Source organism: Nomascus leucogenys, chromosome 13 (assembly GCF_006542625.1).
Source record: "Nomascus leucogenys isolate Asia chromosome 13, Asia_NLE_v1, whole genome shotgun sequence".
NCBI lineage: Eukaryota > Metazoa > Chordata > Mammalia > Primates > Hylobatidae > Nomascus > Nomascus leucogenys.
In genome coordinates, this window is record NC_044393.1 from 53143826 (window position 1) to 53171564 (window position 27739).

The following is a 27739-nucleotide window of genomic DNA, read 5'->3' on the forward strand; positions in this document are numbered from 1 at the left end:
CAATATAATTGTTTTTTAAAAGGAAGTAATTGCTTTGTGATCATACTTAACACACTGAAAAATAAGTTTCTGCTCAATTTTCTCTGTATAAAAGTTTGCCTGGTTTTATTAAAATGAAACATTAAAACCCTTGAATTCATGTTTTACAGCCTATATGCCACAAAAATGTGGTAAATACCTGCATCATATTATCATAGAACTTAAAAACATTTATTATAGAGATGGCGGTCTCACTGCGTTGCCCAGGCTCATCTTGAATTTCTGGCCTCAAGCAATCCTCCCACCTCAGTCTCCCAAACTGTTGGGATTACAGGTGTGAGCTACTGCACCTGGCCATTCATTCATTAATTTATTATTTATTTATTTTTCAGCGCATTTTTAATTCAGAAGAGACTTCAGGGAGAAGCTGCCAACCTATGGACTTCAGAACCTTAAGAAGCTGTAAAATTAATCATTAGAGGAGATTTGCAAATCTATACTGATATCAAGCACTGTTTTAGGCTGAATAAAATAATGTCTCATGCCTAAATACTGTTAATTTTGCAATATATGTAAATACTTTAATGACTCATTTTTCAAGGGTGCTAAAATGGAATCTTCATATTGAAAAACATTAGGAACACACTGTCTATGGATTGCCCTGTTCACCCTGCCAGTCTACACACTCATCACCTCTTCCATTACAGTCCTGACAGATTGTTATCCACTGCAACCGTATGATGAAGTCACTTATTCATATAAATGGTCTGAACATTTTCCATAACACTAAGTACACCTCTTTGTAAGGAAACTTGTATTTTTAGACAGCTTTCATTTTGACAAATGTACTTTCTTCCGCAGAACTTCTAACACTCTAGAATTACTCAGAATTAGCGTCGTTCATTTTGCACATGACAGTCCCTGAAATACTTAAGACAGTTCACATGTCCTTCCTAAGGCTTTTCTCTCACACTCTGTCCTTCAGTCAGGGATGTGACACAATTCCTCATTCTACCACTCTCCTCGTGCCCCTTCAGCATGTATCCATTTGTCTCTCTGAAAACTCTAAACACAGCAAAGCACACTAGATTTGATCTGGCTGTGACAACACAGTAGAATGATTATGTCCCCTGACCTAGACACTATATTTCTATCAGTGTTACCTAAGTCAGGATTTTTAAAGCCTTGTAGTCAGCTAAAAAGTTTAGGACTTAAGCCAGCTCTCTCCCATCTTATTTCAATACAAGAGAGTTTTCTGTAGCCAACTGTCATTAAATTTTACCTTGCTACTATGGGATCATTTATTCCAGCGTATTAAAGTCTTTCAGAATCTTGATTTTTGTCCTCTAACATATTAGCTATTTCTCCCAATTTTACGTCATTTGTAAATTTGAGAAGGTTCATTCTATAGTACAGCTTATTCACTCTTGGCACTTAAATAGATGATTTTTTCATGTTTAAATGTCATGACTAATGACACCACATTAGGAAAACACTAATTTTTATATTTAGTATATCATTTACATAATTCAAGACATTTTACCTTGCAATAGCTCTGATGAAGTCTAGAGACACTGTGCATTTGTATTTTGGTCCATCAAGCTGATCATCATGGCCAACCAGGGTTAACAGCTGAAGGGTCACTAGAGAGGTAATCTAAAAGAGAACATTTTTATAAGAAACTGTTTTAATAACATTATGTAATACTTTTGTTTCTGAAACATCTTATAGTCTGATAAAGATACATAACTGTCTGCAAAGAAAATGACTACGTTGCAATCTGTAAACACACATTTGTACATATGTTTTCTAGTCTGACAACTAGGACTAGCTGTCAGAGTCCTAGTTTTTCTTTTTTTTTTTCTTAAGAGGTATGGTCTTGCTCTGTTACCCAGGCTACAGTGCCATGGCTTGATCACAGTTCATTGGAGTTTCAAATTCCTGGGCTCAAGTGGTCCTCTCAACTCAGTCTTCCCAAGTGGCTGGGACTACAGGTACATTTTTTAAATGTGCCTATAAAAAAACACAATTTTCTATTGTTTTGTAGAGATAGGGTCTCACTGTGTTGTCCAGGCTGGTCCTGAACTCCTGGCTTTGTGATTCTCCCGCCTTGGCCTCCCAAAGGGTGGGTGATACAGGAAGGGGGGCAGGGAAGTGCTGGGCAGGGAAGGGAGTGGTCCCTGACTAGTGCTCCACCGCAAGTCTGTGCCCACAGACCTAGGTAAGGGCTGGCATTTCAGTTTTTATGCCTACTTGTTACATTTTCCAAGACCACCGTGGCCGCCACGCCCCCACCCTGTGCCTATAAAAACCCTGAGACCCTAGCCGGTAGAGATACAAGCAGCTGGACATTAAGAGGAATACACCAGCAGAAGAACACACAAGCGGCTGGACATCGAGAGGAACATGCTGGCAGACACCAGCAGATGCCAGCAGGCCATCTATGGTGGGACGACACGGAGTTTGGCCAAGAGTGGCTAGACTTCAGGGGAAAACCACCTTCCCACTCCATCCCCCTTCGGGCTCTCCATCCATCTGCTGAGAGCTACTTCCACTATTCAATAAAACCTTGCACTCATTCTCCAAGCCCACATTTGATCTGATTTTTCAGTACAGCAAGGCAACAACTCAGGATACAGAAAGCCCTCTCTCCTTCCGATAAGGCAGAGGGGTCTAACTGAGCTAACACAAGCCACGTACAGATGGCAAAACTAAAAGAGCACACTGTAACACACGCCCACTGGGGCTTCAGGAGCTGTGAGCATTCATCCCTAGATGTTGCCGTGGAGTTGGAGCCCCACAACCTGCCCGTCTGCATGCTCCCATTAGAGGTTTGAGCAGCGGGACACTGAAGAAGTGAACCACTACCCCTGTAAGGGGGACAAGGGAACTTTTCCTGTTTCACTGGGATTACTGGTGTGAGTCACTGCACTCAGCCCAACCAAGAGTCCTAGTTTAACAACTGATTCAAACAATCAGCCCTTAAGAACTCAACTAGAGACAGCTTTGTTTCATTAGTGACTCAGACACATGACCGCTAAACCTTTAAAAGCTGCAAATAAAGCACATTCCTTCTCTAAAAATTTTACAGAACTTCTATCTAAATAACTCATGAAACAAAATCTATACTCCTTTGGGTATAAAACAATTATAATATGGATTTAGGCCTTTTTAAGAGTTGGGTAGCTGGTTAGATGAGAGATAAGAAATACATCCTTCAGACCTGGGCTTAGTCTTGGTTTAAAACTTTCTTTCTTTCTTTTCTTTTCTTTTTTTTTTTTTTTTTTTCTGAGGCAGGGTCTCACTTCATTATCCACGCTGGATTGCAGTGGCGAAATCAGGGCTCACTGCAGCCTCAACCTCCCCAGACTTAGACTCAGGTGATCCTCCGACAGCAGCCTCCTGAGTAGCTGGTACTATAGGCACATGCCACCACACCCAGCTAATTTTTTGTATTTTTTGTAGACATGGGGTTTTGCCATGTTGCCCAGGCTGCTCTTGAGCTCCAGGGCTCAAGTAATGCACCTGCCTCGCCTCCCAAAGTGTTGGGATTACAGGCGTGAGCCACTGCACCCAACCACTGCTTTAAAACTTATTGCTGATCATGTACTCAGGAAGACACCAGAAGGATTATTAGTGAAAGCAAAAGTGTATTTCGATAGGTCAAAATCAAAGTACAAAATCACTTAACATTCATAAGGCCAACTAAAATATTAAGTTCTCTGAAATCTAAGAAAGGAAGCTGATCCAAGAGCTGAAATTCTTTGAGCACCCATTGTCTTCTCTAATTTCTTATTTTTGTCTCCCATAAGCCAGCAGGAAAAAGAGTCAGCAACGGCAGTAAGATAAAATTTGGAGACTTAGTTACCTGTAACTGCTCAGTGGCAATATGAATAAGAGTTTTAAGTTAAACTATCTGTAATACCTAATCATATGTCTTAGGAATTAAAATGCTCACTTAATTTGGGACTAACACTTTACAGATGCTAAGTAAACATCCTATGAATAATAAAAACACTGACAGCAGTAGTAATTTGTTTGGTATTAAGTACTCTACACACATTATCTCATGTTATTCCTCATTACCCTCATGTCCACAAGGTGGACATTATTATACTATTTTTTATAGATGAGCCTTAGAGATCTTAAGTAACTTTCTCCATATTCCAGATCTACTGGCTTGGCAAGAGTTCAAGAAACCATGATCATCTTACTATATTACATTTCCCATTACCATTTTAAAGGGAAAATTGTCATGCAGTATTCAGTCTATTACTGTACTAACAAATTAAAGGGTGAACAGATAATAAATATCTCATATAGAGTATCTTATGTAGAGAAAATCCTATATCCAGTAAATATGAAATATTATTTCAACTGGAAAAGCAATTTATATTAATACATCAAAATACAAAGCTCTGTATTCAAAAGGCTAAGACTTTAATTTCTAATTCAGTATCAATAATTAGGTTACACCTTGAAATATCTTTTATAAATATTCTGTGTGTGTGTTGAAAAGAATATGTATTTTGCAACTGTTATGTTCTTTGTTACATGTCTACTGCTTTGTTACATATATGTCTATTACACAAGACACATATGTAACAAAGACATTATTTGTATTGTTAAATCTTATATACACCATTTTTAAAATCTGCCTGATCAAAACTGAGAGAGGTATTAAAATTCTTTCCTTATCATAGAATCTTTCTGCTTTGTAGTTTTTAAGCTATGTTACTAGGTAACGTACATACAGATTTAAAATTATGTTTTGTTGACAAACCTTTTAAATTATAATAACCCTTTTATTCTTCAGTAATGTCTTAGCTTATGATGTATTTTTTTCTAATCTTAACATAGCTATATTAGCATTCCTTTATGTGCTCTGCCTTTTTCTTATTTACTTTTCATGATTCTACTTTCAAGGTTCATGTTTTCTCAATTTAAAACAGTTCTCATGTAAATAACATATAGTGGGATTTTGTTTTTATAGTCAGACAACTTTTACCTTTCATTAGGACCATAGACTCCATTTGTTTTTAATATATCTAATGATTTTCTAAAATTTTTCTTTCTACTGTTATATTGACCTATTTGTCCCTCCTTTCCTTTTTCTCATTCCTTTCTTACCTTTTGTTGTAATTATATTTTCTTATCTTTTTACTTTTACTACCTTGTAAGTAGTTCTATAGTCCTTTTAATTCGAATGTCCATTTTGATTTCTTTTTTGGCTCTCCTGCTATTTTGGAAGTCCTCCTTTATTTGCAACTTACAGACTTTTTCCAGTTTTTTGTTTTGTTTTTGGGGGATCACAGAATGTGATCTGCATACTAGCACTCCTCTGAAATTTGTTGAGGCAGCTAGGTTCTCTGGGAGGAAAGAAGGGTGCACGAGAACCTGGGTGTCACTGTGACGGAGTGAAAATGACCATGGTGGCCACCCTGCCTGTTCTGCCCACCAGGCCCCTTCTTGCTTTATTCCAAGAATGTCTCCAGCTGATGATAACAGAGCACAAAGCATGCCCACCATGTGGGATGACTTACCCCAGGCAAATGAGGTAGGGCATAACAAGAGTTTTTTCTCTTACTTATTAAGGTATCTACATAATATCCTACATTTTGCCTTTTAGCCTGCAAAGTCTAAAATATTTACTATGTATCCCTTTACTGAAAAGGTTTGCTGACCTCTGCATTAGAAGATTGCTAGATTCAAATTGTTAATTTAACCAACATTAAAACTAAGATGTTTAGTAACTTGCTCAAAGTGGTAATGCCTGGATGATTCCAGAAACTCACTTGACTAGGACTTAAATCTCCTAACTCCAACTCCAAAACTTTTAAAAAGCATGCATAAGCTGTGATCACAGCTAAGAGAGTGCACATCTAACAGATGTATTATACTCTTGCCTGAAAAGAGTGTGTGCTAAAAGAATTAGGATGAACTGCAAAATAGTCATAAAGGGAGCATTCAACAGAATAAACCCAGCAGTATGCCTCTAGCACTAAGATACAGGACTGTTTGCCCATTAACTTAGAAATCTGGTATATGCTACAAGTTGGTATCCACCGTAGAGGTGGAGCTGTCTGGCTGTCACTTAAGGTATTAGGATCATCCAGTTATCTCATTCCCACTCTCACCACTGGGCCCATTCAGATTCCATACTTAATCTTCTGATTTCGGAAGACAGAGAACATAGTTTAAAAGAAAAAAACATTTAAAGTTAGTAAGATCTATCTTATGCCACTTGCTAGCAGTAGACTTCAGACTAGTCAGTTAAACAATGTGGACGTCAATTTTCAAAACTAAAAATCATCGTAATAATCTTTCAGTCACACAGGGATGTTCTAAATATTTATAACTATAAATGAGCACCAAAAAACTGTTAGAACTAATACATGCTTTCAGTAAAGTTGCAGAATACAAAAATCAACAAATGTGTCTATACACTTACAATGAACTATCAAAAAAGGAAATTTTAAAAAATCTCATTTACAACAGCATCAAAAAGAATAAAACATGTAAGAATAAACTTAATTAAGAAGGTGAATTATTTATACACTAACAACTATAAAACACTGATGAAAGAAACTCAAGAAGACACAAATAAGTGAAAAGATACCTGTGTTCAAGGACTGGAAGAATTATTATTATTAAAATGTCCATACTACCCAATGCAATCTACAGATTCAATGCAATCCCCATCAAAATTCCAATGGCATTTTTCACAGCTGGAGGTATCACAATTCCTGATTTCAAAGTATATTTTTAGTACAAAACTATAGTAATCAAAACAGTATGGTAATGGCATTAAAAACAGACACAAAGATCCACAGAACAGAACAAAGTCCAGATAAAACCACACATATAAGGTCAACTAATCTTTGACAAAGGTACCAAAAATACACAATGGGAAAAGGATAGTCTCTTCAATAAACGGAACTGGAAATATTGGATATCCACATGCACAAAAAATAAAACTGAACTCTTATCTTACACCATACACAAAAATTAATTCAAATGGACTAACGACTTAAATGTAAGACATGAAACAATAAAATTCCTAACAGTAAACATAGGGAAAAAAACTCCCTGATATTAGTTTTGGCAATGATTTTTTTGGATAGGCTGCCAAAAGCACAGGAAACAAAAGCAACAGGTGCTGGAGAGGATGTGGAGAAATAGGAACACTTTTACACTGTTGGTGGGACTGTAAACTAGTTCAACCATTGTGGAAGTCAGTGTGGCGATTCCTCAGGGATCTAGAACTAGAAATACCATTTGACCCAGCCATCCCATTACTGGGTATATACCCAAAGGACTATAAATCATGCTGCTATAAAGACACATGCACACGTATGTTTATTGCGGCACTATTCACAATAGCAAAGAGTTGGAACCAACCCAAATGTCCAACAACGATAGACTGGATTAAGAAAATGTGGCACATACACACCATGGAATACTATGCAGCCATAAAAAATGATGAGTTCGTGTCCTTTGTAGGGACATGGATGAAACTGGAAAACATCATTCTCAGTAAACTATCACAAGGACAAAAAACCAAACACCGCATGTTCTCTCTCATAGGTGGGAATTGAACAATGAGAACTCATGGACACAGGAAGGGGAACATCACACTCCGGGGACTGTTGTGGGGTGGGGGGAGGGGGGAGGGACAGCATTAGGAGATACACCTAATGCTAAATGACGAGTTAATGGGTGCAGGAAATGAACATGGCACATGGATACATATGTAACAAACCTGCACATTGTGCACATGTACCCTAAAACCCTAAAGTATAATAAAAAAAAAAAAAAAAAAAAAAAAGAAAAAAAAATAAAAAATAAACAAATGCGACTACATCAAACTCAACAGCTTCTTCACAGCAAAGGAAACAACCAATAAAATGACAAGGCAATCTACAGAATGGGAGAAAAAAAATCAGGTAAATCAAATGGCATAAACAAGATAATAGAAACAAAATTATATTAGCAATTGTATTAAAAGTAAACAAAATGCTTCAAATAAAATAAAAAGACTGAAAAATAATCAAACTGCATTTTGTTTAAAAGAGATACATATAAAATGGAAGCAGATGTGAAAGTTAAAGATCAAGGACAAAATTGAGATATGTCACACAAATTCTAATAAAAAGAACAATGATGAAAATATGTTAAACATCAGACAAAACAGACATGAAATGAGGTTTAAAGAAAGGTTCACTTAATAATGATAAAATGCAGGCCCTGAGCTCATATCTCTTACAAGATTAATTGTTTGAGACGTTTACTATAAAGAGAAGAGACACAGAACAGGATGGACAGCCAAGGGATCCAGGAGTCTTCAGGGGAGAGTAAGTATTGCTAAAACCCAACACAAGACAAATTCAATAGCCTTCCCAGTTTGGAAACAGGTAGAAATCTATAATGACAGTAGGCCTGAAATTTTAATGAATGGGAAGATACATAGTAAAGAGTGAACACAATCTTCTATTGCTAAGTATGTTAACTTCAACCCTTTCTATTTTTCTGTAAGGGATTCGTTTGCTAAAATAGGTTAGTAATAGCTATTTGAATAATCATGCATTGAACTCTATTATTAAAGGCAGTTCTCCTTAGTACTTTTTTTTTAAATATAGAAGAAAACATTAATTTGCCACTGACATTTCCTTATAATATTTCTCATAACTGATACTTTCCTATTAATTCAAACACATATTTAGATTCTTTAAACGAAATTGTATGCTAAATTACTTTTTCCACAATTTTTTCGTAGAAAAACACAAAATCTGTCTTTAATATAGTTAAGTTAGGGTCTCAAGAATATTTTCAGATGCCTTACAGTTTTTTACTTTTAGCACGTTAGTTACAACAAATGTCCAAAGGCAGGAAGTTGGAACAAACAGGCCCTTGAAGTCACTTTCAGTTCACCAGGATTCCCTGGCTAAATTAATCATGTAAATTGTGCAAAGGATATAATATCCCTTCAGCTGAAGATGTAGCAGCTAAAAGGCACTTCCAAAATATTAATAAGATGACTGATAAATTTTTTTAGGGGTAGGGCTGATTTAGGAAAAGCTAATATTCAGAAGAATATCTATTACATAAAGCAGCGAACAGGCCAGGCGCAGTGGCTCACACCTGTAATCCCAGCACTTTGGGAGGCAGAGACAGGTGGATCATTTGAGGCCAGGAGTTTCAGATCAGCCTGGCCAACATGGTGAAACCCCGTCTCTACTAAAAATACAAAAGTTAGTCGGGCATGGTGGCACGTGCCTGTAATCCCAGCTACTTGGGAGGTTGAGGCATGAGAATTGCTTAAACCTAGGGGGTGGAGGTTGCAGTGAGCTGAGATCGCACCACTGCCTGGGTGGCAGAGCAAGACTCTGTCTCAAAAATAAAAATAAAAATAAAAATAAAGGAATGAACAAATGTACCAAATATTTAAAGGTACTTTCCCAGTTTATTAAAATTTTGCTAGAGTAAAATTGAAAACAAAATCAAGCACAAAGATTAATTAGTGGAGTCAACATTTTGAATCTCAAACGTATTAGTTTATTAACTTACTAAATGAAAACTTCTGGAAAAATACATATAAAACTTTAAAAATTATTTCCATACATGCATAAATAGCAGAATATCCACCTTCCTATTATCCAATCCTTAAATTAGCTAATTTTTATTTCCAACTACATATCCATGAAACTCTTGAGGACTTACTCTAGGTACTGTGCATTTAAAAATGAGGCTGGGCACGGTGGCTCACACCTGTAATCCCAGCACATTGGGAGGCCAGGGCAGGCAGATTACCTGAGGTCAAAAGTTTGAGACCAGCCTGGCCAACAGGGCAAAACCTCGACTTTACTAAAAACACAAAAAACTAGCTGGTCGTGGTGGCATGTGCCTGTAATCTCAGCTATTCTGGAGGTTGAGGCAGGAGAATTGCTTGAACTTGGGAGGTGGAGATTGCAGTGAGCTCCACCCTGGGCAACAGAACGAGACTCCGTCTCATAAATAAATAAATAATGAATAGGATCACAAAAAATACTTATATACTTCCTTGCTCCACTTTAAATGTTCATGACAATATGAACTCAGATCTCCAGGCTAGTATTAGTACCTACATAGTCTGATATGGTCAGTGTGGATCTGACAAAAAGTCTCTAGACAGTGAGTACTCAGATTCATCGTGGTGTCTCAGTTTCACATGTATGCATGTATATGCATAAATAAGGGAGAGGTGGGGCAGAGCCTTTCCCATCTAACTGCCTGAGACCTTTACCATAAAGGAAAAAGACACAGAACAGGATGGGCAACCAAGGGATACAGGGGTCTTTGGGGGAGAGTAAATATTGCTGAAAGCCAAGATAAGACAAATAGCCTTCTTAGTTTGGAAACTTGTAGAAATCCATAATGAGAGTAGGCCTGAAATTTTAATGAATGGGAAGATATGCAGAAAAGAGTTAACATAGTCTTCTATGGCTAAGTATACTAACTTTGACCCTTTTTATTCAGTGACACATCTGTGACTTAGAGAAAAGAGATACACAACAGTCATTCCTGTTGTTAGGTCCCCAAATGCAGGGAGTGATTTACACAGTCTGTAGTTCCATCATGGAATAATAAATTGAAATATTTTGCAGTAAATAAATTAATGACTTAGAAGGATTTAATCTCTGTTGAATAAAAAGCTCTCTAAATAATAATGGTAAAACATTCTGTATTCTTTTTTTAGCACTAATTTACAGAAGGCTTCTCCTTCAATTGAGCTTTGAATTACCATGGAACACATTTCAGGAACAAACACTAACAAAGAGCCTAGACAGAAGGTTAGAAAAAAAGATAAATACAGAAGAACTTCCCACCCAGACAGGATGCATAGATTCATATTTGTTATTCTTCCCTGATAAGTACAACTATAAATCCTGGAAATAATATAAGAGGTGACCAAGAGGACTCTGAAAGGTAGAAAGAGGTAGGGGGGCTGCTTAGGGACCCTAGGGCTACAGAAACAATATAGAGGGTGCAAGTCTTAGAATTCCCCACCCAAGAGCAAAAGGTGAACCAAGCCCAGCACTTCCCAATCCACAACTGAGTGACAAAAGGTTACCCAGGTAGGCTCATTCCTCCCCTGGATTAAAGAAGAATCCTGACAAAAGAACTGGCAATTCTATAGCTAGCAAAACTATCCTTCATGAATAAAGTGGAAATAAAGACATGCTTAAACGAGGTAAAACTAAAGAATTTGTCACTAGCAGATGACCTTCAAAGAAGGGCAAAAGGAAGTTCTTCAAACAAAAGGAAATAATAAAAGTGAAAGAATGAACAGTGGAAAGAGCAGATTTGTGGATAAATACAAGAGAATATATCCTCATGAGTTTTCTAAATCACATTTGATCAAACATTTTAACACCTTCTGATACTCAAGACAGTATCTGAAAAGGTGGGAAGGTAAAAGGAATGGCAGTATGGTTTCCATACTTCACTTGAAGTGGTAAAACACATACGCCTTATAAAACAAAGCAGGCAATTACCGTATTACCCTGCAATTGCACTTAACGCATTTATCCCAGAGAACTGCATGTTCACGTAAAAACCAGTACATGAATGTTCCTAACAGCTTTAATTGTAGTAGCCAAAAAACGGGAAAGAACCCAGATGTCCTTCAAAAGGTGAATGGTTAAACAAACTGTGGTACATCTATACCATAGAATACTCCTCAGTAATTACAAGGAATGAACTATTAATACATGCAAAAATTCGGATGAATCTGAGGAATTATCCCGACTCAAAAAAGTTAATTCCCAAGTGTTATATACTATATGATTATGCTTAAACAAATTCTTGAAATCACAAAATTCTAGAGGTAGCAATTAGCAGTTCACAGGAACTGGGGAAAGGGAGGGAGAGAGGAAAGTATGGTCATCAATGAGTAACACGGAGAATCCTTGTGATAATGGAACCGGTCTTGCGGTCTTGACTATGGTGGTGAATTAAAACTATGCACAGGATAAAATTTCATATAACCAAATATATATAGACATACACAAAAGAATACAAATGGAAGTAGGGAAATCTGAATGAGATCAGTAGATTGCATTAATGTCAATTTCCTGGTTGTGATATTTCACTATAGCTTTGCCAGATGTTACCATTGTGGGGAACCAGTAATGGACATACAGGAAGAGAGAGTACACATTATGTTTTACAACTGTGTGTGAATCTACAATTACCTCAAAAAAGCTTAATTAAAAAAATAAAACACTGATAACGTACTCAAAATATAGAGAGCTTTGAGAAATACCTTGTAAACTGTCAGAATAAATTTTATCTCAAATGTTTTAAGTAGCTATGAAGCTAAAAAAATCTACTTGTAAAAATAAAAACACTTTTTAACCCTTATTTGTAAAGATTTTTAAATCTTTCCTACTTAAAGGCAGATGATTAGTTATGACTTGGGGCTCAGTCTCAAGGAGGATTTCTAGCTACTGGTTTCATGCTGTGAGTCCATAAAGGTCCTTACAAAGTTGCCACAAACCTGTGACTAGTAAAACTTATTACTTCCTCTACAGCAAAGGAAGATTATAGCAAAAGTATTACTATATAAATCCCAACCTGAGTGTTCTATTTTTCCAAATTCTTACTTTATATATTTTTTAATGATAAAAGTTCTGTTTTTATTTGTTTGTTTTGGGGCTATAAAAGCCAACTGCACTTCAAATTTATTAAAAATAAATTTTTCAACATAAAAATAATTGCACAGTAAAATTCTGAGCTTGCCCATCAGCACTTGAAACTTCGGAGATCAATATCTCACTTAATAGATGAGGAAAGAGACATCATAAAAGCACAATTGGCATTATCAGTCCCTAGTCAGTCACCCACACAAATGAATGTTTCCAAATATTTAATCCAAAAGTCCCAATGAAAAATAATACAACACATATGTCGTGCTGAAGGTTTACTAGAAAACATTTTAGAGTTGTAACAACAAATTTTAAACTAAGCGCTTGTTTTAAGAATAATTAACATATTAAAAACATTTAGCCAAAATAATACTTCACATTGGGTGTTGATGATTAGAAAATGGTTTGCCAAGACTACTGTTACTGTGAATAAAGAACACCAGTATGAGTCTATGTGCTTTTATCTTTTCTTCTGCTGTTTTTCAAAATTCCTGAGAATGACACATATGTATTTTGGCATTTACTCCTTCCTTCAGGTTCTAGCAGAGGATATGGACAAAACTTGAGGGGCAGGGGTCAGGGAAAGATAGCTATAGGAACTAATACTATAAATGACCATGGTAATTAGTGGCATATGGACTGGAATTTATTACTGTGTCCAGGCTCTAAGGCAGACATTGTGCATCCTCAATTCTCACAAAAACCCTCCCATGATTACTATAAATAAATCTCTCTTTTCCAGACGAGGACACCACCTCAGAGAGGTGAGTAAATTGCTCAAGGTCATGAAGCTAACAGTGGTTAAGAACAGCACTGGGTTTGAATACTATCTGAATCCAAAGCCCATATTCCTTATACTACCCCAAACAAGGAGCTGTAGAATACAAAGAGAATTTTGTTGGGCGAGATTAGGAAAGCTTTATGGAAGAAGGAAATGACTACTCCACCTTCCATTCTACAGTGAAGGTGATAACTATTAGTATGCTGGAAAAGTAAGAAACCCAGGAGAGCAGGCAATGCAAGTAAAATGAGAAAAAGCCTTAAATGAAATTGTAGCAATATGGATAAAGAAGTATCTCAATACAGTATAGGCAAATGTCCTGCGCCACAGGGATATAGAATAATCTTGAGAAGTAACAATTAACAATACTGAGAACAAAATTGTTAGATGTATGAGTTTGACGTCACAAAAGTAAAACATTAATGTGCAATTGATTTAACCTAATGACAGGCTAATTTTTCGTAAGTCAGATTATGTATTACATTAGACATTAAATTGCTGTTTTTAAGGTTTATTTTTAAAAGGTAAATATTGGCCAATGGTGGCTCACACCTGTAACTCCAGCACTTTGGGAGGCCGAGGCAGGCACATCACTTGAGGTCAGGAGTTCAAGACCAGCCTGGCCAACATGGTGAAACCGCAGGTCTATTAAAAATACAAAAATTAGCTGGGTGTGGTGGCGCAGGCCTGTAGCCCCAGCTACTTGGGAGGCTGAGGCAGGAGAATCGCTTGAACCTAGGAGGCAGAGGTTGCAGTGAGCAGAGAGCGTGCCACTGCACTCCCACCTGGGTGACAGAGTAAGACTCCGTCTCAAAAAAAAAAAAGTAAATTTAAGGTTGGGGGAAAGCATGATTTCTTAAATTCAGAAATTATTAGATGATATTGACGATGGTATCCCAAAGCAGTTTCTTACACATTTGTGGATTAAAGATCATTTACAGAAACATTCACAACTACAACTCATAAAATATTAAAATACATTAAAAGAAAGGGTAATGAAAAGGTCTTTTTCTGAAACACTAGAATCATTTTCAAGTAAAGTCATCTTAATTATTTAGGTAAATATAAAAATTGTGGGAAAATTATAAATCCTCTTCTGGGTTTCTACACCCTATGAAGATACATTCTATTGTCAGTAATGTTCAGATTTTAGGGGATTATATACTGCTTTCCACAGCTGCTCTTTTTGTCCGTTTTGTCAAGCTCAAAGTCAAATGAATAAAACTCAAATGAACAAAAAAGTAGCCTAGGGAGTGGGTTCTCTTTTTCAAAGTCAGGATTCAGATTTCATGTTAGAAAATACAGAACAAAGTTTTGTTTTTGTTTTTAAGAAACTGTATTAAAAGTCAGTGGTTTTACTACTAAATTTTTAGTCATGTTTTCCACTGATGTTTTTCCTCAAAATAAAAATTGTTATTTTTTTGTCCTCCTCAGTTTAAGCAAATCCCCTAAAAATCTGAGGAATCCTGTTATCAAAGAGAATAGTATTTCCCTAGCTTTCATACATCAGCAGCATTCTGACACTGCTTAATGTATTTTATTTCACCTTAGCTTAAAATAATCAATCTATCTGACTCAAAAGCCACCGTATATATTCCTTTTCCTTTGACTAGGTCCTACGTTAAGACTGAGGCATTCACAAAGAAAAATAAAAAAACAAAAATCTCTTTATGTGTACAGTATTTTTAGATTTACATCGTAAATGGGGTTATACAGTATTTGTTTAATCTTTGCTCTGTGTACTATTATGTCCTTTGTTCTCATCCGTGTAGGGGATGAGCTGATTATTTATGTCATAACAATAGGAGTTCATGTACCACAGTGAGGATTTTTTTTTCCTTAATCTGAGAGGCAGCCACTAACAAGCTTCAGCTGGAAATGCTTGATGTAAAAACAGTGTGAACCTGTTCCTGGGCTAATAAACTGTTCTTTCTGCCAACAAAACAAAATCAATTTACAACTGTAATTAATTTTTAACATGCTCATTATTTTTATATGTTCACAGGTTGTTATATATCCATTGATTTAAGAAACATCCTATCCTGCTTGTCCTGGAGGAGCTTCACAATCTGAAACATATTAAATTATTCAAATAAACGAACTTCACACATGAAATTTCAGTGTATGAGTCCCACACAACCCAACAAGCACCACATTTGATCTGAATTCAGGAGACTTGACGGTTCATGGCATATATCAAGAGAGTTCAACTGACATTTTTATACACACAAAGCAGAGGTGGTAAATGCAGCACATGGCAGAAATAGGCAAATATCATCAAAGCAGTTCAACTTTAAATCACTACCATAAATTTTCATTTCAAAAAAAAAAGAGTGGTTTGCTACTCTTCAAATATGCTCAGATAAACAAAAAGTAGCATGAATGTTTATACATAGAGCAACTGAAGATAAAGCCTCTAATCTCTGGAACTTTTTAGCATGCAAACTGACTGCAAATCTTTAGCAACCATGAAGACCATAAATGCATGTTAGGAGAATGGGAGATCATTCAATGAATGACTCCCATGTTCAAGGATGGCATTGTGCGAGATACAAAAATGAACAGACAACGTCTATGCCCTCAAACATCAGGGTAGTTGGAGACAAACACATAAAATGGTAATGTCATAAAATGAGTGCTATGTTAGTATTAAAATATGCATAAACATAATTATCTGACTACAGAGAAGAAAATGAACTAAAAGGGAGGGAGACAAAGTGCAGATTCACTGAGAAATGACATTTGGGAGATGGACTATGATGCATAAAAAGAGAGTTCGATAGTTGTAAGGGGAAAGTACATGCAACAATATAAAAACATTTAAAATCAGTGTGTTTTCAGAGAGGAAACAGCTTATTGTGAATGGTATATATGGTGAATGAAGGAAGTGGTAGAAATTGGGGCCAGATTATGAAGGACTTTGCAATAAATGCTACTGAATGTAGACTTGGTTCTGTAAATAATGTAACTCATCAAAAAAAGTATAACCAGAAAAGAAAGACCAAATTTGTTTTTCAAGATTTATGCTGATGACTGTATGGATGATGAACCAGCAAGTGCCTAGTGAAAAGGAAACCAGATAGAAAGCTGGTGCAACTGCCTAAAAAGGAAGCTACTGATTTAAGGTAATGTCAGTGAGGGTGGAAAAAAAGGAGTATGTTTAAGAGACATTTGTATTTAGGAAAAATAGACTGGACTTGACCAAGTAAATGGAGGGGAGAAAATGAGACGGTTCAGAGATAATTTCTCCATTTAGCTAAACTAAAAACTAGAAACTATATTATCTTTGTTTTTCTAGCATCTAATAATGTGTATACTACATGGCAGGTGCTTAGTAATGGACGAATTAATAAATGATTAGTTTTGAAATCTAGGTAAGGCTGAAAACTCAGGGAAAGATTTAGGGAATGATTTGGTTTGGGCACACCAGTGTGTGACATATATGGGTCATCCAGGTACAGTTCAGGTTCAGCTGGCAATTTGGATGGAGAGCTAGAGAATAAGAACTAGAAATATGTATTTCAAAAGCCACCAACATACACACAGCATTTAACGCCAAGGGAGTAGATAAGACAGCTCTGGGTAAATCTAGTTCCCTTTCTTGTTAACTATGGAGGTATGATTACTTTTGATTCTAAGAATTCAATTAGCCACCACCACTCAGAGTGACCAAAGGTGAGGGAGCATTCAGGTTCTAAAGGCCACCTGGGCCTAAGAACCCTAATTTTTCATCTAGGAGAAAAGATAAAAGACTTCTCTGCAGCACCAGCTACTGCAGTATGTCTATAGATAGGCAGGTGTGGCCAGTCTCCTTCAAAAATCTCCAATTCATTGTGTGCTGACAAGGAATCAAGACAATTTCTTACTGGAAACCCTCTTTAAGCACCAACATGTCTTTTAATCATCTTTTATAGATTTTGTTTTTTGGGGGGGTGGAGTCTTGCTCTGTCACCTAGGCTGGAGTGCAGTGGTGCAATCAAAGGCCGCTGTAGTCTTGACCTCCTGACTCAAGTGATCCTCCCACCTCAGCCTTCAGAGTGGCTGGGCTTACAATCACGCATCACCACACGCAGCTAATTTATTTATTGTAGATACAGGGTCTCACTATGTTGCTCAGGCAGGTCTCGAACTCCTGGACGCAAATGATCCTCCTACCCCAGTCTCCCAAAGTGCTGGGATTACAGGCATGACCCATCATGCCCAGCCAGAAGTATTTTTAAATGTACCACACATTTCCATAACGAAGATTTTTTTCTAAATCACTTATCTCCTATCTTTTCTTATTAAAACTCTTCTCATTTAAACAATCTAGTCATTAAGTTCCATCTAATGCACAAATATGCCGACACAGTCACTATATATTAGTAGTATGGAGTCTCTTAAACATGCATTTACAAGCACATACCCATACAAACTTTTTTGTGTGTTGTCAGCTAAAAATCTGCCAAGTTATATAAAATTTATTGGGGTTTAATATATTTCCCGAAAAAATGTCAATAAAGGATATACATTTAGTAAACTTATTGGAAGTAACACTAATCTTTGAGAAAGTTAGTTATAAAATATTGCCCACAAAAATAAAGTACCAATGTAGTATTTTATACAAAAGTAGAAAGCATAATTTATGCAATTTTTTAAATCCCTTAGGCAGTTTTTTATGTCACCCTTAGGCACTGGTTTCATTTTTCTAGAGTTTGGTAAAAATGCCCACTGCTGGAATGATACATTCACAAAGGCAAAGTGATTACACTAAGAAATTTAATGGCAGATTTGGAGAAGATAAGAAAATAACAGGGGAAAACACTGTTCTTTTACATATGAGAACAAGAAAAACAATCTTTTATCCCTGAGCAGTAAAATAAAATATGCTGTGCTTTTTAGTATCCTTGGTAATAATTAATATTGGTATTCCTTACAACAGTAGTACAGCTAGTAAAAATTATAGGTTAACTTTACTCTTTGCAAACATGAAACATCCCAAAGCAGTTTAAAAAAAAATCTCCTGAAGTAGGTATCTACTGCAGAGTGGTCTGATGGCAGAACAGTAATATGTCCACACCAGGGGTAGTAGGAGATTTGAGAATCTCATTTACTGCACCAGTGGAGACTGAGCATCATGGCGGTGATGCTCTTAGCATCTAGAAAAGAGCCGGCCTCTATTAAACAGCATCCCTGCTGACCTATTCATCAGCGAAGTAGGTATTAAGTAAGGCTCCTTTACCATTCTTGGAACGGAATGCCTCACAATCTCAGTTGTTGTTAAGAAAAAAACATAGTAAGATTATTAGGAAATGTTAGCATTCAAGCTATTTTCTATGATTTACATAATTTACCTTAATAGCATCAAGCATTACAGTCAAATATTACAGAAACACTGGAATGCTGGTACAGGACAAACGAAATGCAGAGAAATTGCAAAGGAACAGCTCTTCACATTTCTAATAATTTAGTATCCATGGAATTTTAAGGAAAACTGTCCCTTTTAGTCACTAAGTTTAATGTCTATAAAGATAATGCCCACACTCAAATCAATTTATATAAATATCTTACAGCTAGATTTTAGGATGTTACTCTTTATGTTTACAAGATTCAAATTGTTATCTGATCAATAAATGGATTAGATATTTTTATCTACTAGATTTCTAGTGTTATCTGACTAGCGTTTAATGAATATAGTTACTTTTTGTAAAAATATAAATATTATGTAATATGCAAATTAAACTTTAAAGGTAAAGAAATTTTATCATAGTCTTCATAAAATTTATTTAAAGTGCTTTTGGTTAAAAATCTATAAAAGCAGTCTGAAATAATGTATATTAAAAAAGGACATGAGTATTAATTTTCCATTATGAAGTATTTCAAATATAGCCATGTAACTTTTTAAGAAAAGCCACTCAGACTGTATATACTAGGCCATATACAATACACTGATTACTTCTCCATAACTTAAGTTCCAAGTCTTGAGATCGTCTGACGCCAATGTCATAACTAAATTTAATTGGGTATTAACAAAATTTAGCTATCAATATCAAACAATCATTGCTTCAAACACTAAGTTCAAGGCATGTCAGAAGGAAATATTCAACAAACAGGTTTGTTATGACTCAGTAGAAAACACTTAAATATCTAAGTTACAAAATATTAAGAACTACTGAAGTAAAAACTCTTATTTATTCACTTTAAGTACTTATTAGTATTCACTTTAAGTATTTAAGTATTAGTTCCTTCAGCATATATATGTCCTCACATTAAATACATATATACACCATTAACTCTAAACATATAAAATAGAATCTGGTGGCTGCACCAGCACAAATGAAGGGCCGTGGAATCCACAGACACATCTTCATTTCTGTATTCTCTTTATCCAAGACAATGCCTGAAATGTAGTAGACAGTAAATATTTGTTAAATGAAATTTTAAGCAGAGAAAGATAAATTTAATAACAACCATGGAAAAAAAATACTTTGAACTTGAAATGTGAGATTAAAATATTTTTATTTATAACTGTTGTAGAATTAAATAAAAATTAACAATGTCTCCTCTTTAGAAAACTGAAAACTATATAAATTTACCACATATCTACCTGTATTTGAAGAAATATGCCAAAATCTATTTTTGGTGTAATAAAACGTTAGCTACCTTAACAAGTACAGTATAGCAAAAACATCTTCCTACAGCTATGGTGAATTACAGATGAAGTATTTGCTAAAAAAAAAATTTTCATAGATAAAACAACTAAATTATCATTCTGCTTTCTGATTGATGATCAATTCATTTGGGAAAAACAATTGGTTTGGATATATCCTATATATCTTATAGAACAACACCTAAATGAGTAGTAAGGTTGTCTGAATGCTATTACAATAAATAAAACCTCTGTAAGAAACGATTGTTGATTCATGACCAATAAGTTAAATTGACGTAACAAATAACTCCAAGTGTATCTATAGTATCATGACATGAGTTCATAAGCAGAGAAGGTACAAACAGAAAAGATATATATTTGTATATTAAACTATGCTACAAAATGTTTATGTTCTTATAAATGAAAATAAATCCACAAAAACACTCTAAATTTTTTATTATGTACAACTAAGCATGAAACCACTCAGAAATTAGGTATTATGGAAAAATCCCACTTGTCAATATGGTACACAGAACTATTTTTTAAAAAGAACTATGCTCCTTTTCTAATCTTTCAGCTGTTTCTTGGTATTAATTCAGAATATATTATTTTTATAATATAGTAATATTATTAAAATAAAACCTTTTAAATGGCAGAATTACAGTAAACTACTTTCAAAAATTATTTTCCAAAATGCAAACTGATTGAAGCAGATCAATGAAAATTAAAACATATTCCTTTTACAAGTCACTTTAGAAACCTATACCAATGATTTTAGAAATAAACTCTCCAGCAATTTTATTCTCTGGGAAAAAAATAAAGCAATATGGCTTTGAGATTTTAAAATCAGTGGTATCTCTGACAATCTTTTTTTTTTATTATTATACTTTAAGTTTTAGGGTACATGTGCACAATGTGCAGGTTTGTTACATATGTATACATGTGCCATGTTGGTTTGCTGCACCCATTAACTCATCATTTAGCATTAGGTATATCTCCTCATGCTATCCCTCCCCGCTCCGCCCACCCCACAACAGTCCCCAGAGTGTGATGTTGCCTTTCCTGTGACCATGAGTTCTCATTGTTCAATTCCCACCTAAGAGTGAGAACATGCGGTGTTTGGTTTTTTGTCCTTGCGATAGTTTACTGAGAATGATGATTTCTAGTTTCATCCATGTCCCTACAAAGGACATGAACTCATCATTTTTTATGGCTCCATAGTATTCCATGGTGTATATGTGCCACATTTTCTTAATCCAGTCTATCATTGTTGGACATCTGGGTTGGTTCCAAGTCTTTGCTATTGTGAATAGTGCCGCAATAAACATCCATATGCATGTATCTTTATAGCAGCATGATTTCTAATCCTTTGGGTATATACCCAGTAATGGGATTGCTGGGTCAAATGGTATTTCTAGTTCTAGATCCCTGAGGAATCCCCACACTGACTTCCACAATGGTTGAACTAGTTTACAGTCCCACCAACAGTGTAAAAGTGTTCCTATTTCTCCACATCCTCTCCAGCACCTGTTGTTTCCTGACTTTTTAATGATGGCCATTCTAACTGGTGTGAGATGGTATCTCATTGTGGTTTTGATTTGCATTTCTCTGATGGTCAGTGATGATGAGCATTTTTTCATGTATCTTTTGGTTGCATAAATGTCTTCTTTTGAGAAGTGTCTGTTCATATCCTTTGCCCACTTTTTGATGGGGTTGTTTTTTTCTTGTAAATTTGTTGGAGTTCATTGTAGATTCTGGATATTAGCCCTCTGTCAGATGAGTAGATTGCAAAAATTTTCTCCCCTTCTGTAGGTTGCCTGTTCACTCTGATGGTAGTTTCTTTTGCTGTGCAGAAGCTCTTTAGTTTAATTAGATCCCATTTGTCAATTTTGGCTTTTGTTGCCATTGCTTTTGGTGTTTTAGACATGAAGTCCTTGCCCATGCCTATGTCCTGAATGGTATTGCCTAGGTTTGCTTCTAGGGTTTTCTTCTAGGGTTTTTATGGTTTTAGGTCTAACATGTAAGTCTTTAATCCATCTTGAATTAATTTTTGTATAAGGTGTAAGGAAGGGATCCAGTTTCAGCTTTCTACATATGGCTAGCCAGTTTTCCCAGCACCATTTATCAAATAGGGAATCCTTTCCCCATTTCTTGTTTTTGTCAGGTTTGTCAAAGATCAGATAGTTGTAGATATGCAGCGTTATTTCTGAGGGCTCTGTTCTGTTCCATTGATCTGTATCTCTGTTGTGGTACCAGTGCCATGCTGTTTTGGTTACTGTAGCCTTGTAGTATAGTTTGAAGTCAGGTAGCGTGATGCCTCCAGCTTTGTTCTTTTGGCTTAGGATTGACTTGGCGATGTGGGCTCTTTTTTGGTTCCATATGAACTTTAGTTTTTTCCAATTCTGTGAAGAAAGTCATTGGTAGCTTGATGGGGATGGCATTAAATCTATAAATTACCTTGGGCAGTATGGCCATTTTCACAATATTGATTCTTCCAACCCATGAGCATGGAATGTTCTTCCATTTGTTTGTATCCTCTTTTATTTCATTGAGCAGTGGTTCGTAGCTCTCCTTGAAGAGGTCCTTCACATCCCTTCTAAGTTGGATTCCTAGGTATTTTATTCTCTTTGAAGCAATTGTGAATGGGAGTTCACTCATGATTTGGCTGTCTGTTATTGGTGTATAAGAATGCTTGTGATTTTTGTACATTGATTTTGTATCCTGAGACTTTGCTGAAGTTGCTTATCAGCTTAAGGAGATTTTGGGCTGAGACAATGGGGTTTTCTAGATATACAATCATGTCATCTGCAAACAGGGACAATTTGACTTCCTCTTTTCCTAATTGAATACCCTTTATTTCCTTCTCCTGCCTGATTGCCCTGGCCAGAACTTCCAACACTATGTTGAATAGGAGTGGTGAGAGAGGGCATCCCTGTCTTGTGCCTGTTTTCAGAGGGAATGCTTCCAGTTTTTGCCCATTCAGTATGATATTGGCTGTGGGTTTGTCATAGATAGCTCTTATTATTTTGAGATACATCCCATCAATACCTAATTTATTCAGAGTTTTTAGCATGAAGGGTTGTTGAATTTTGTCAAAGGCCTTTTCTGCGTCTATTGAGATAATCATGTGGTTTTTGTCTTTGGTTCTGTTTATATGCTGGATTACACTTATTGATTTGCGTATGTTGAACCAGCCTTGCATCCCAGGGATGAAGCCCACTTGATCATGGTGGATAAGCTTTTTGATGTGCTGCTGGATTCGGTTTGCCAGTATTTTATTGAGGATTTTTGCATCAACGTTCATCAAGGATATTGGTCTAAAATTCTCTTTTCTGGTTGTGTCTCTGCCCAGCTTTGGTATCAGGATGATGCTGGCCTCATAAAATGAGTTAGGGAGGATTCCCTCTTTTTCTATCGATTGGAATAGTTTCAGAAGGAATGGTACCAGTTCCTCCTTGTACCTCTGGTAGAATTCGACAATCTTAAAGAACTGTACTCCTATTGTTCTGACCTAACTACAAGAGTATTGGGGTAGGGGAGGTAAGAATGAGTAAGAAAAGATATAGAACTATAAAAAGGATGAAACAGATTAATTTAGAAATTCCCATATTTTTTTAGGAAAAAAAGAATTAAAAAGCATAACTTGGCTTTAATATACTTCTGGAAAAAAAGATAACAGTATTTATTTAAAAGCTGACAAATGGTCTTCAAAATCATATCTGATCAAATTAAAAATTTAGAAAGAATACCTATAAACTTTACCCATTTACTGCATGTATTCCATTCTATGTTATGATGAGAGCAGAAAGGAAAGGAGAAAAGAATGAAATACCAGAATTAATGCTCTGTCACCCATGAAGTTCTCTTACTGGAATGAAAATTTTAAAAATGATCCAAGATAATGACTGCAAAATTGTACTAAAGGTAAAAACCAGGTAAGGCTAAAATAATAATCTGAAAAAAAAATTAAAGTCATATTTAAGTTCAGTGTATCTGAACATTAACATAAAATGTTAAAGGTGCTACTATTCTCTTTACTTGTGAGACTAGTTAATGAATAGAATTTTATTTAGAGTTCAATAGAGAATAAAGAAATTCAGAATAATGCCAACTACAATACAATATTGCTGCTAGTACTATTATAAATTTATTATTCTCAATTGGAATTTTAATAAACTTTAAAGAGTCCTTGAGTTACTATTTTTATAACTTAATTATAGAATAGATTAGATTTGAAATACAATGGAAATAAACTTTTGCTTCAGGATAATTCTGAATGTCTATATCATACATGATCAATTTATACACGAAAGAAGTTTAAACAATTATTTAAGCAGTAAATCCAGCTATAAAAATAGCACATCACTATAAAATAAATTCTTAAAACAGGTGAATACAAAAATAATACATCATCATCTCATATAGACACATTATAACTAATAAAAAGCAATTTACCTGCAGGTACAAAATATAAATCATTGCCAATTTTATTTACATTTTCATAAAAGTGTAAATACACACATACATGTTTATAATTACATTTTTCAGCAAGTTTATTTCCATTCAAATGACCAAATGTGTTAACAAATTTCTCTAGATGTCAGAGACAGTATTAACAGGTAAAAGGTCTGTTTGCATGGCTCATCTTAAAGCTAGAATGCAAAAACATTGCCATCTAGTGTTTGTACCAAATAAGCACTTTGAAAACAAACGTATTTCTGTTTTTCACTTAAAAAATTAAGCGTATGTAGGTTAAATACAAACTGCCATTCCCATGGCTAAGAGTATAATTTTGATAGAAGAATAAAAGGAGAAAGAAGAAAAATAGAAAAGGTCACTGGGAGTCAATGTGAAGAAGAAAATATAAGGCATGTGAGAGAGATACTCTTTGGATGAGATTCCTGCCACATTTTGTTCTTGAACACAATATACATGTTATTAGATTTTCTTGGATACTTTACCGACCAAGCAAAAGTAAAGATCAACTCCTTAGAACTAGTTGCATCTATCTCTACGTACTCCCCGACCCTTTGTATTCCCAATGAGAATAACTAAGATCGTGTTCCTAAATGACTTGCTATTAAATTCACCTAAATTCATGTATAGCAATACTTTAAATATACAAATTTATCATTTTGATTATAAAAAGTTAATTAGAAGAGATAAAGAATAACAAGATCAGCAACCACAATTGTCAAGTTTGAAAAAAAATTTAACTTCGTTAACAGACAAAGATACATTTTGGGCCAAGTCGTTTTCTTAACTATGTAATATTACTGGCACTGCTATAACCACGAAGACTGCTGACATTGTTCATCATAGTCAAAGGCTCAGAGCAGCTAGTAAATCTCTAAATCAGAAGCCTCCCATTGTTTCTAATTGCCATATTTTTTCCCCAGAGGATAAAATTGCTGAAGAGTTTATTTCTAAAAACAGAAAATGCTCTATGAATGTAAAGTACAATATGTAAGGTACCAATAGTTAAGGTGTGGCATGTGGTGGCAGTAGTGTTACTATGACTACTACTATTACAATCACAACTACAATGACAACTACCACTACAATATAACCCCATTCAATCCTGACCAAACCAGGGTGACAGTTCACAGGTACGCCTTGCTTTTCAAACCTTTCTTCAGATCATATTAACCTTTCTTTCTGAATCTCTAACCTAAACTCTATCCTTTGGAAATAAGACATCAGGTGCTTTTAAACTATTATTTCTGTATTTACCCATTTATACATTTCTGTATAATAAACATGTATCACTTATATAAATGAGATATATTTAAAAAACAAAAACTCCTACTCATTCTCCACAGCCAGGTCTCATTTTTCATTTTCTGTGAATTCTTTCATCCTGCCCAATCTAGAAGTGATCTCTTTCTGCTCTAAACTTCTCAGGAGCACTATCTAGCATTCATTTACAGCCTTAAGAAAGTATTTTCATGTATACATTTTAATGCCCTAGAATAAATTATAAGCTCATTGAAAGAAAAAACATGTACTATCCTTCATTGTGCCCCTCACACAGGTAATTTGTGGGCACCTGAGAAGTACAATCACATGTGATGCAAACATGTTTCTGCTCTTTTCAAAAGCACTGTCTGTCTCACTTCCCTAGGCTTTAAATCTCAAAGGTTTACTCATTGCATCATATTGTAAAAGCTGTTTAATCTCTCTGACCTAATGTAAGGCTCAATTGCTTATAATAAAGACCTGATAATTCAAAATACCTGCTAATCTAGAGTTACTGCAACAGTAAACACAAAACAAAAAATTCCTATGTTGTATGTAGAAAACGATTAATAAAATGAAAAGTTTGATTAAAAACCAATTTCAGACAAAGCTTTTTTAGAAAATACATGGGAAAAATCCCTGTAACACAAATTAAAACTGAATTACTTTTTTAAAGTTATCAGCATTAGTGATCTACCTACCTATCTAGCTAGCTATCTACCTATATAGCTAGCTATTTATGTTGCCTAGTAATTGAGTGAACTGAGTTTCTTCAAGAACACAGTAAATGTAGACACAATTTTCTATACATGCTGACATTTATAAAAACTATTTAAATTCAATGTTGAGAAAATTGAGACTATATTTGTTACTCAAACTCTTCTCTAAATGAAAAATTAAAAGTTACCAGCACACAATAGATTACAAAGTCTGACAGCTACTCTGGGGCCAGATTTATTCAGTGAATTAATTAAAACGCAAGTATTATTTACACAGCTCTCAACCTAAAAATGCGTAGAGAAAACAAAATGCTCACTGTAATATCTGACATGACTTTGCTTTTAAATAAATACTAGTTATATCATTTTTCTTTTTCTTCTATCCACTTGTACCATGTGCTAAGCATTGTTTTTCTGGACCATTTAAGAAATCTACTCTGACTATAATTTTAATAAATTTTTTTTTTCTTAAAATGTCAACTAAAAAACAAACCTTAACTACTTGTTTTTTTAAAGTCGTATTTTCTATTTTTATGCTTTGCTGCCACCTAGTGAAATTCTGAGAACTTAATTATTCTGGAAAACAGCATTTTTTAATAAAAGCACATCTATCTGCAAAGTACATAGATGAGGAATAAGGACATTGTAGATTATACTCTTACAAAAAAAATTTTTTAAAATTTTGTTTTCATTAAATTACAATTCATCAACTTAGTCATCAAGCCACTTGTTTAATTAGCAAGATAATTATGATCATTTAATTTTAAAAATTCCTTTATTGAAAAAGAGCCAAATTAAATTATTTGCCATGAGGTGATACTTGTAAACATATGCAAATTTAGTGGTACCCCTAAAGATTCTATATACTTAATTTTCAATTACTTACCAAAAACATGGTTCATTATATAGTTAAAACAGTAACATGTTGAACAAAAATCTGAACGCCTGGAATTCTATTGACTCTACTATCTGAAGAATCCCACAAAGATGACAGATAATAACCTATGATTAAGCTTACCTGGGAAAAAATATTTGCTGTTGGAGCAACTCTGCTGTCCACGATACTATATAATATTGCTAATAATCTGTCTAGTGGAAATGGTTTTGGTCCAAGCAGATGATTGCTCGTCTGTAAAAAACAAAACAAAAACATGGATTTTCTACTTATACCAGAGCACTCACTTTCTGTACTACAAAACTGCCAGTA

At 35.1% G+C, this 27739-nt stretch overlaps 1 protein-coding gene across 1 annotated transcript in view; it reads right to left on the reverse strand.

Annotated features, from left to right (window-relative positions):
- The window catches only part of ORC5 (origin recognition complex subunit 5), an 83622-nt gene that overhangs the window by 8986 nt on the left and 46897 nt on the right, over positions 1 to 27739 (reverse strand). The window contains exons 12-13 of the mRNA XM_004090184.1: positions 27551 to 27661; positions 1523 to 1635 (exon numbers count right to left, since the gene is read on the reverse strand). Of these exons, the coding sequence (XP_004090232.1) occupies positions 1523 to 1635; positions 27551 to 27661 (224 nt within the window). The remainder of the gene's footprint in view (positions 1 to 1522; positions 1636 to 27550; positions 27662 to 27739) is intronic.